A 12,145-nucleotide genomic window follows, 5' to 3' on the forward strand; every position below is an offset into this window, starting at 1 on the left:
TTATCTGTTATAATTTATAGCTGATCTACAAGCAGATCAGCTATAGTTTCAATATTTCTGAACATTTTGAAGATATAGACATTCTTAGAAATGTGTACATGTTTCTTTTAACCAATTTCTAGAACCTTTTAGAAATATGTTTGCCTATAATGACTTTCCACAAATAGTGCCTCCAGTTTGAAAGTTGTTCCATTGCATAGCAACAACATCAATGAAGAGGAGTTTCACCTTACTCCGATAGATATTAGGTCCACCTGTATTATGTTTAATGTTTAATTCTTTTCAGCATGTTACTGGTAAGTGATGGATGCCACTGTATGGATCTCAGCACATATCTGTCTGATTGAGCAATCAAGACAGAAACAGAAAAACACACAAAATATTTGGAATTCCAATGTAATCGACACGTTCGAATTGCATGAATTCCAAAGTTTGTGTGAGGGTTTTGCTTTTTTCCCTGCAATGTCTTCTCAAAATTCTCTCTTTGCAGGACAGGCTGTGTTCATGTGTGGTGTCTCTACAGCCGCTGCTGTCTGTGATTCTTCTATGCTCTTTGAGCCATGATTAGTGCATGCTACCATGTCCTTGTCAGCAGATTAAATATTGGCCATTATTGCAAGCAGGGGAGCGTAGAAGGAGATCTGGGTCACAGACAATGAGACAATAGCAGGTACCCTCTATTGTTGGGAGCAAGGGTGTCTGATTCAGCAGAGCTGGCAGAGGAGCTCAGTCATCCACGTAGACCCATGGATCATCACTCTGACGGCTGAAAGGAACATGAAACCCTAGGCCAGTGATTACACCTTTTCATTTCAAGGACCCCATGGCCCACAGTGTGATATATGCATCGTATCAGGCCACAGACCCTCATTTCATACATTTATGTATTATTATTATGATTATTGTCTCCACCAGGCCGAAGGCATGGGGAGAGAGTATGTTTTGCACTCCGTCCGTGTGTGTGTGTGTGTCCGTCCTTCCTTCCTTCCTTCCTTCCTTCCGTCTGTCCGTCCGTCCGTCCGTCCGTTACCAGCTAATCTCCGCCACCGTTGGCCCGATCCATGCCAAACTTTGCACACACACTCCCTGGATGCCAACAACGAACCTCAAGCCCCAAATATTCTTCAACGGCCTGTTATAGCGCCACCATGAGGCAGATTTAGGCAAAACACATTTCTGTAGATTACTTGTACACATTTTATCCATACATCACACAATTCGGTATACACTATCTTCATAGTCATGTGATCAACACGGATCTGCACCATTTCCCATCTTCCATCCTGATTGGCTAAGAGTGGCTTCCAAAGCTCACATGATTGGTCAGTTTCGAACAAAATGCCACAAATCACAAACTGTGCAATTTCCGTGAAATTATACACGCACATTTCCACTAGGCCGAGGACGACATGCCACAGTTTTTTTTCCAAATCAGCCTCATGGTGGCGCTATAACAGGCCAATTCCTGTTTTGGAAAAAAACATGGAAAAAAATTGTCTCTGCATCCCTCCACATCTGCCGGTTATAGCGCCACCATGAGGCCGATTTCTGCAAAACACATTGCTTATGTTAGTCGCACAGATTTCATCCAAATCTCACGCAAATCGGTACACATGATCTCTATAGTCATGTGAACAAGACGAGTCTGTTGGATTTCTCAGATTCTACACTGATTGGCTAACATTGCCTTCCAAAGTTTTCAGGAGTGGCCCGTTTTGTTCAAAATGCTGCACATGTCCTGCTCATCCAGAATTCTATCCTCAGAGATGCTATGAGTGATCTGGCTCTGCATTTCCTCAACAAAAGAAAATTGTTGCAAAAAACAAACAAACAAACAAAAAAACATGTTTATATTACTCCTAAACATTTTGCCAAACATCTCACACAGTCCTATCCTCCTGGTGGAGACACACTTTTTGATCTTACATTGTGCCTTTCCAAAATTACAGAAGTCGAACAGCATTTGAGAAGAATAAGACGGATGTGTTCCGCATCAAAACACACAACGTGGGGCCAATCAAGAAGCTCAGGTACTGCTTAGTGAACTAAGTGATTCAATTATTATACTAAAACTGAATGATGTAATATACATTTAAAATACATAATTATTTATTTTTTTGCTTTATTGGATAGTTTACAGTAAGCCGACAGGAAATGGGGAGAGAGAGATGGGGAGTGTCGGGAATTGAACCCACGTCAGGCTGGATTAGCAGCCTGGGTGCCTGGACCGCTAGGTCGGCCTGGGGCAAAATACATAATTCTTTAGTTGACCGGAGTCACCCAGGGCTCTCTACCAGGCACCCTTCATGTTTTCGCTCGACAAATGTCTTTGCTGAAAACAGCAGAACTTGCAGATCAGTTATTTCTCCCAGAATGTTCATCCCAAAATAGGAATACTATAGGGTTCCATGCAGTGGCTAATGTTACATTCATCATGGCATTGAATAAACATTCAAATGAAGGGTTACTGATTGTAATGAATGAATAGCTACTAAGTGGATAATACGTTGCCTACATAATCACAATGTCCTCGCTTCAATTCTGACTGGAGAGTGGAGACGCTTGTATTTCCTGTGTCTACTAGCTTATCTAAATAAAATAAACAAAATGGATGTAAATCCTACAACTGCTTAACAGTCCATATCATTTTCTGTATGTTGCAGCCACAGAGAATAGTAATAACATCAGCTTACAAATTGAGTTTTCCGGCAAGGCTGCTTTGGGGATTTCATTAAGTGATGTTATTGAGTTAAGCCCCATCTGTTGTTGATGGTTTATGTCTTACTGCTGGGGCTGTATGTACGTCACAGACAAAAGTGAAAGCGGGCAACCAGATTACTGCAGAGATGGCAGAACCTGGATCGCTGTGACAATGTGGGATGAAAAACAGTCTGCAATGTTGCATAATCATGGACTCATGGTTTGTAGTGATATTCTCCACAACATATTGTGGAGAATAACCCCTGCTTATTATGCCTGGGTGGGATATGGCTCATGTACAGACTAGCATACAGCAACTTTACAATGGGCCTGGTCTTCAAGATACTCAAGGGATCAGTGCCCATGCACCTGTCAACTATTTCAATAACGTACGAGTCAAACGTAGGTACAACACCAGAGGGAGCTCCATACTGATCTCGTTCAACCCAGATTTGGCACAAACATGGGGATACATTTGTTGCTATGCCACCAAAATGTGGAATACCCTACCGACAGCCATCAAAAACTGTGACTCCATAGTCCCTATAACCTCCTTCAAAACTAAAGCCATAATAAAAGAGCACCTGTCTGCAATTTGCAACTGGTCCTAGGGAAATGACAACCCCCCCAATTGTTTATTGTACATTCACTTTTATTGCTACTAGTGTTGACGATTTGGTTATTGTATGTCTTTAAATGTCTTGATGAATTGAATACATAGGACCACACAATGGAAACAATCCTATACTATTTAGCAAACTGTTAATTCAGTCAATCAATCAATCAATCAATCAATCAATCAATCAATCAATCAATCGAGTTCATACTACTCTGAATAGCTGACCTCTGGTTCCTCAGGATCGAGCATGACAACACAGGAATCGGAACCAGCTGGTTCCTGGACAGGGTGGTGGTGACGGACATGCAGCGGCCACATCTCCGCTTCTACTTCTGCTGCACCAACTGGCTGAGCAGGGAGGAGGGCGACGGCCTGATTGTCAGATATCTGCTGGGCAGCCAAAACCCAATGGATCTCCCCAAATGTACGTCACCCTGCAGCACACACCTTTTAGAATTTGTCCTCTGCATTTACTCATCCTATTCCTAACTATTTAGGAGCAGTATACGTGGAGAAGTGTCATTATAAAGCAAAATTACACTTAAGTAGAGGTTTGGGTTGTGTAGTTGCCTAGCCATGATGTACCTCCAAATATTGGTGAAATAGCTTCAACAGTTAATTGCTCCATTGATTAAAAACTGATCTTCCAAAATGTGTCTCCTCATCATTTAGTTACATTGCTCAGTGATACAGATCTGAGCTCAGGTTTTGTAATGTTGTGTTATATACTGAAATATTTGGCACAATCAGCTTTGTTTGTGTGTGTTTGTGTGCTAAAAAAAAAGGGAGATCGATGTTTGTGGGTGCAAACCAGGACGTGACAGTGAAGTGGTTATCATAGTAACAGCTAGAGGCAAATAGATTGAACAAAGCTACATGAGCCAAGACATAAAAGCCCCCCGTGCGCGCGCGCGCACACACACACACACACACACACACACACACACACACACACACACACACACACACACACACACACACACACACACACACACACACACACACACACACACACACACACACACACACACACACACACACACACACACACACACACACACCACAAGTGATGAATATTTAAACTGGGTCTTTAAACAGAGGTCTCTCTAATGACTTCAGAAAGCATCGTCTGCTAATGAGGCGGTTAGTGTGTCTGCCCTATAGACAGGGAGGTTGCATGGGGTTCACTCCCCGGTCGAGTCATACCAAAGACTAGAAAAATGGAACCTGATGCCTCCCTGCTTGCCACTCAGGATCAAGGGTTGGTTTGGGGCTAAGTCCCTGCAACATACTGTACTTTACGCATCATGACCAGCGTGTGTACTTGAACATCATGACATACTACTACTGTAGCATCATGATTCATGTCTAGAGGTAGCTCTGGTCTATAGCATTAGAAGGAGTTCTCCTTAGAAGGTGCGCAGACTGCGCACCCTTTGGTGTGTGCGCGCAAAGGTTCGAAAGTCTCATACCGTTAAGGAGAATTCCTTCTAACCTATGGACCAGAGCTAGGTCTAGGTTTAATTTCAGTACTTTATGTCCTGCTGGGTAGCTTGAACTATAATAACATATCATCATGCATCAGTTAATTAGGTTTTGTATTGTTAATTATTAAGTAAATAGTAGCTAGTAGTAGCTAACTAAAGCTGTCACAAAATTGTAGTTGAGTGAAAAGTACAATAGTTGCCTCTGAGATAGTAGTGGATTAGAAGTATAAAGTACCACTAAGACGACATCAGGGATCTCCATATATGGGCTTAATTGCGACAGCAGGTCACATTTACTATGATCCCTGATTTACTAACATCCCCGATGATGTCACCTGATGTCACGAGACCTGGGCACCATATATGGGGGCTTCCCCATGTATGGGGATTTTGAGTGATACACTGACTGACTGACTGACTGACTGACTGACTGATGGGAAATGCACAATTCCATAGTTAACGGCGACCTTCGGTCGCAATCAGACAATGGAAATAGTCAAGTAAAGTAAATAATACCTCAAATATTTACTGAAGAACAGTACATCAGAAAAAAAGGCACTTAGTTACTTTACACCACTGCTTATTTGCATGCCAGTCTTGCATTACACTTCGGTGGCCTGGCCTTGTTGTCTTAACCTCATGCCATGTTTGTGATTGCTGTGTTTTGTCTTTTTGCAGCGAATAAATATATAGTGAGTGTCTTCACTTCCGACCAGAAGGGCAGCGGTACAGATGCTAATGTTTACCTGAACATCTTTGGAGAGAATGGAGACTCAGGTGAATTAGTGGTGTTTAAAACTAGAATGAACACGAGCACAAACTCCAATCACAAGAGCAATATAAAAAAAACCTGCCAGGTGCAGCATATGTGACCAGATTTGACTGAAAGACTGCCATCGCGCAAATTCCAGCTTTTTTCCAAAAATGAGTTAATAGCACAGGCAGACTCTTCACATACTAGAGCTGAAATCGACATGTAAATATGAAATAAATGCCCAAACATGTAGCTAGGTGTAACGTTAGAGACCACAGAAGTGAACCTTTCAAGCCTGTTTTCTCAACTCGCTGTTTTCTGCAAGACATTACTCTATAAGCCATATCTCCAAAACTGGTTGGTCAAACTGAACAACCAATACGTCAATTTGAAGCTATGATTCCCTGCTTTCATATGACATGAAAAAACGAAAATTCAAAAAAATCCAATGGCAGTCCCTCAGTCAAATTTAGTCACATATGGCTCCAAAAGTGAATAAACCTGTCAGGTGCAACATGGTTCCAAAAGTGAATTATGTGAAGAATGTTCCAGCGTGAGCCAGCACTCACGTTCTGTCCATTCAGGGACTTTATTTATTTATTAAAGCGGGCCCAACATGACCAAGACGGACACGTTTCGGCTACAAAGCCTTCTGCGCTGAGAAAGGCTTTGTAGCCAAAACTCGTCCGTCTTGGTCATATGTCGCCTGCTTTCATAAATAAATGTCAGACAAGTGCCTGAATGGATAGAAGGCAGGTCCAGGCTATCATTCTTCATATTAATCAGTGTTTAAAGACTGATTTGTTGTACGATGACATCACTCCCCGATAGCACATCTACAGTACAAGCTCATGACCTTGTGAGTTTGTACATAAGCAACAACATAACATTTTTTTTACTAAGCGTTTTTAGTGTTTGGATTGTACAAATAGCTAGCATCACTTTTATAGCAATGCCTTTGACTCATAACATGAAAATAGTGTTCATTGCACACTAAAGGAGAGAGACGACTGGCCAGTGAGAAGGACAACTTTGAACGCGCAACAGAGGACAAGTTTACGATAGAAGCACCAAATCTTGGGAGGCTCCGGAAAATAACCGTTGGCCACGACAATAAAGGCTCATCAGCTGGCTGGTGTCTGGATAAGGTACTACTACTGCATGTTATGACCCGGCCTAGGGTCACCACGTGCAACAAAAAATATGGACTGCCTTCTTTCCAGTCTCCAAACACACACAGCTAGTCAACACCAGTTTAGAACCCTAGTGATCGCAGAGCGCACAATCTGGCCCCCCGAACAGAACCCCCCCCCCCCCCCAACTAAGTGTTTATAAGAATTGGCATGGCAGCCAAATTAACAGTTCCATGTACAAGCACTAAGGGAATAATATAAGCAGGCTAAGTGAACTTCAATTTAAATAACAGCACATTCCTGCAGGCAGTGCACCTGTTAAATTGTAAAAATAATCTGAATCAGAATCAGAAGCCTTTATTGCCATACATGTAAAAGCAGAGTACAGTTACAGAATGTAGTTAAAACATAATTATGTTCGTATTATTTAAGGGAGTATGGGAGCCATTGCTTTTTGTAAACATCTTTTGGTCAGGCACAATCATAATGTAACCTTATTTTTGGTAGGATTAGTTATAGTGTTTGTTATTGATTTAAGGTTAGGTTTAGTTTGTTTTGCTTGTTTCTTTGTGTTGCCCCATAGCCTTATTTTCTTTAATTAAGAGCCAACACAGAGCAACATTTCCCACCACGGACTCGTAGTAACCTCACGTCAGTGACAGTACGTGTCGGCAGACTTTCCACCTCGGAGGACAGTCTGGACGTGGTAACCATAGAGCAAAGAGGCAGGCAGGGGCGGTCTTTACACTACCCTATTAGGGTTTTGAATGAGGATATTTGGGATTTTTTTGTAGTTGTTTATTTGGGCTTGTTTCTAAAGTGTACAGAACTTGCTTATTTGGGCTTGCTTCCTAATGTTGTTTAAAGTTAAAACATTAGGAAGCAAGCCCAAATAAGAAAGTGGTTCCCAGCCCACATTTTTTCACGTCAAGGAACCCCAGATTGGTGTAACCAGTATTGTCAACGGACATCCATCTGAACATATTTTGTGCCAGGGACACCCATACTTGTGTTGTTAAAATGTTAAAGAATATTCAAAATATTTATTCTCAATATTTTTGAAAATAACAGATGTAACAATGGGTCGCTTGTAGATCTGATAGCCGATGTAAACTAAAGTGGTAAAACATTTGGGCTTGTTTTCATAGACCTAGCCGCTTGTTTGTCTTACAAAATATGGCAACACTGGTCACAAAGGCTCATGGGACACTGGAAACAGGTGGATGTTTGGATACATGAACTACTAATGCCGTGGAGGTTCCATGTTCAACGTACTTCCAAAGTGTGTACATTGTTTTAGTCACAGATGCATGTTTTTCATGTTGTAAATACATGAACTTTGGCTAAAAGCTTGTGTTTAATCCACGTGCATTCTTGTTTACTACTTCATTAGATTAGACTATAGCACTTCCCAGCATCATTTGTAATGGCAGCTTGGGTACAACCGAAACTGACTTCCTCTTCAAAATAAGAGCCACTTGTAATGATTAGTCAACATTAGTTTTATTTCTAAGTCTATACTTACACGATGTAGATAGACATTTGTTACTTTGTAGCACCCTGAGATAATGCTTTGAATGGGTCCGCTGCCTGCTTCTGTGCCAAGAGGCAGGGTTTGCAAAGTAAAGGTTTTTGACTGTGTGATTGTGATTCGTGATCATCTGAAATGAAATGAAATGAAATCTATATTTACCCAGGGTATCTGGGCTAAGCTCAAGAACTTGTTTCCAGCCAGGCCCTGCTCATAGAACACATTTCATCGTAGTGGTTGATGCCTTGTTCAAGGGCATTTCAGCGGTGGTAATTTTAACGTGTCGGACGGCTGATTCGAACTGGGAACCTTCCGGTATCTAGACCGCGCCGCTATCCGCTCGGCCACCGCTGCCACAAATCTGACAGCTGGAATAAGGCCATGGAGTCCCAGACATTAAAAAAGAGGATTGTGACTCAATGGAATGCATTTAAAACTGGGGATCCTTGAAATGAAAACGTTTGAGGATCACTGGTCTGTGTCTGTCTCCAGGTGCTAATTGATGACATGGGGAATAAGGAGGTCTATGAGTTCCCAGTTAACCGCTGGTTTGCGATGGATGAGGGTGATGGGAAAATACAGAGAGATGTATTGGTGGGGTCAGGACAACCCATGGGTAAGAATAACTCACACTCTACTCACTACTAAAAGGATATATACAGATTTGGTGGAGTAATCAAATATTGTCGCTATATGTGACCTGTTGTGTATGGGTCAGGGGGGCGGCATTAGGAATCTGGAGGCCCGTTTCAAGACCAAATTTGAAGCGCCCATATACAGTATTCCAATGACATAATTATATTGATACAGGTGTATTGATACAGATATAGTTTTGACTGTTCAATATCGCACGCAGCCATTACTCTCGACAATTACGCAGCAACAACACCTCTCCTCATTCTGTCGTCCCTTCACAATAAAGTGTCTCCTCTTTACCTCCCAATGCTAAAAAACATTGTGGTTAACTCTACATAGCCATTGCTAACCATTGCTAACTTCCGGTTCTCGGCCCAGGAGTTAAGGTCTTCAAAAGATAAGATTAAGACATCCGGCTTGGAGACCTTGGTAGGGAAGGGACGCAGACTGAAACAATTCTGCCAGTCAACAAGATCTTGTGACAAAAGTATAGCTATATTGGATCTATTAGAACACAGGTTTTTATTTTCATTACCTGAAAAGTAACTGTTTTGAATAGGGATGCACCGATATGGAAATTATTGGCCAATACCGATATCGATGTTTAAAATAACAATTTAGCCGATAGCCGATACTGATTGATTGATTGAATACTTTATTGGCAGAAATGTGATCAGTACAGGGTACAGAAACCAATACCGACTTATGTTTATTTAGTTTGTGATGTTTTTATTTTCCCCTTTTGTGCTAGAGCAGTGGTTCCCAAACCTTTTTGTCCATGCACCCCCTGTTACCTCCCGAACTAGCTGATGCACCCCCCCACATGGAAATATAAATTGCATAAGCTATAGAGACATATATTTCCTATTTATCCACATATATATATGAACCTGAATATGGCATATGATATTAGCCTGATTATCAGACTGTAGCTTTCTTGAAGCTTCAGTCTGACATTGTCTCCTGTCTGAGCGATTTCAAGGGGGAGGGGATTAGAATTTCCCTCAACCAGTAGCCATTGGTGTTGTTTTTCCCTCCTTCCTCTGTGTGTTGCGCTGCGTGATGACGCTAAAAAAGGGACTCGGCGCTGATTGGTTGTTCGTTAGACCCACCCCCACCACCAATTCTCATTGGATAATACATTTTTGTACCAAAGAAATTATAGGTTCACAGTGCACCACCAGACCAAGAGATGCCGTCCACTCAGAGAGTGGGTGGGGTCTTTGGGCTGGATCCAGGCTAATATGATATATATGCAGCATAATTATGCTATATTCTGCATATACAGTACTTGCCATATATTGGCAAGTATTCACTTGAGTTTAGATTTTATTGAGCAACGTTTGGGTCGTCAGACCTTCATTGCATGCCTGATGAAGGTCTGACGACCGAAACGTTGCTCAATAAAATCTAAACTCAAGTGAAGACAGTGTGCAGGATTCTTTTTCTCTACTTCTCAGTTCCAGTTATCCGACGCACCTGTCCATTGTAGGTGTGCAGAAGGACTTTTTCTTATAAATAAAACCATAGCACCACCATTAGCCTTTTCATGTCACGCACCCCCTAGAAGGCGCCCGCGCACCACAAGGGGTGCACGCACCACAAGGGGTGCACGCGCACCACAAGGGGTGCACGCACCACAGTTTGGGAACCACTGTGCTAGAGCAGGGGTTCTCAACCCGTGGGTCGCGACCCCTCGGGGGGTCGCCAAATTATTTTAGGGGGTCCCCAAATTATTTAAAAAAAAAAATAAAAAAAAGATTTTTTTTTAAATTTTACTTTCACGATTTTTCAAAAATAGCAGACCTACAAGTTCATAGCGCGCCACTCGGTGGCGCGCTATGAGCTTGTAGATCTGCTATTTTTCAATAGCTAAATTATAACGATGCTTAAAACATCAAAAGGGGTTCCCGCCCAAAATGGTTTAAGGTTATTGTAGCAGTCAATTTATATTGGGGGTCGGGAGGGGGCGGGGCGGGGGTCCCGAGACATTGCCAAAGCATTTCCGGGGGTCCCCGGCCAAAAAGGTTGAGAACCCCTGTGCTAGAGAAACAAATACATATTCAATATGAATAAGAAATAAATGTTCAGAATCTACAGCTTGGTAGACTACAGATAACCAACACACCAACATAGCCAATGCAAAATGTATGCTTATCAACAACAGATAAACATCGGCTATACTGCCATCGGTTAATGTCATTTTTATTTGCCGATACCGATATTGACAGATAACAGCAATATCGTCCGATACCGATTATGTGGCCGATACTGCATCACTAGTTTTGAACATACAGTACAAGGTTCCCTCCTGACAGCAACGAAACGCGCACACGCAGGTATAAGATTATATTTCAATAATTCACCGTTACATTGATGAACGGCAGACTGTATTTCTGTATTTCCGTACAGGGATCGTTTACAATGTCCAGGTGATGACGGGCAACGTGAGAGGTGCAGGCACCAACTCCAAAATCCACTTCGTAATGCACGGCGCAAAGGGCCAGAAGAACAGCGGCAAGATCTTCCTGGAGGGCGGAGCGTTTGAGCGCGCCCTGATCGACATCTTTAACGTGGAGATCTGTGAGCTCATCAGCCCTCTCAGCAGGGTGACCATTGGACACGATAACGCTGCCATTGGCGCCGGGTGGTACTGTGAAAAGGTATTGCGTAACTCACATGCTGACTCATAAACAAGAATTATTGAATTGTCATTAATGTTATTATAAATTAAAGGTAGGGTAAGTCATTTTCTTTGGTTAAAATAAGTGTTAAAATGCCCTATATTTTGATAGTACTCATTGTTGTATAGTGTGTTTGTTCAGTAGATAGTAGTCTCCATGTCTCTCCAGCTTTTCAAATTTTCAGGTCGGGATACCAATTTTATCCAATCAGGATAGAGAACTCAGTCAGGATACAGATTAAACAAGTGGATATCTATAAGTGGCGACACAAAGAAATAAGCGGGCAAAATTTGAAGTGGAACACTATAAAAAATGAAGCTGATAAAGAGCTGGAAAGACAGGAAGACCCCTGTTATTGAACAAACACTCTATAGCAATGATTACTATCAAAATATAGTGATTTAACCTTTTATGATTTTTTTTTGTTTAAACCAAAACATATCACTTAACCTACCTTTAAGCATGGTGCTTGCCGAAAATAGAAGATCTACAGTTTTTTTGTCAAGCGACACGAGTTATAAAGTATGTATTAGGCTTTATAGGTTAACCAATATAATATGATATTACTACAGTATAACTAGTCTAATTTCTGGGATGCATG

At 41.8% G+C, this 12,145-nt stretch overlaps 1 protein-coding gene across 1 annotated transcript in view; it reads left to right on the plus strand.

The window, feature by feature from the left end:
• Positions 1-12,145, plus strand: part of loxhd1a (lipoxygenase homology PLAT domains 1a) — a gene marked incomplete at both ends in the record, with an annotated part of 62,305 nt that overhangs the window by 8,657 nt on the left and 41,503 nt on the right. The window contains 6 exons of the mRNA XM_079524014.1: positions 1,950-2,030; positions 3,559-3,743; positions 5,485-5,583; positions 6,560-6,708; positions 8,717-8,840; positions 11,273-11,523. Coding sequence (XP_079380140.1) covers positions 1,950-2,030; positions 3,559-3,743; positions 5,485-5,583; positions 6,560-6,708; positions 8,717-8,840; positions 11,273-11,523 — 889 coding nt within the window. The remainder of the gene's footprint in view (positions 1-1,949; positions 2,031-3,558; positions 3,744-5,484; positions 5,584-6,559; positions 6,709-8,716; positions 8,841-11,272; positions 11,524-12,145) is intronic.

Source organism: Electrona antarctica, assembly GCF_951216825.1.
Source record: "Electrona antarctica genome assembly, chromosome: 16".
Taxonomy (NCBI): Eukaryota; Metazoa; Chordata; class Actinopteri; order Myctophiformes; family Myctophidae; genus Electrona; species Electrona antarctica.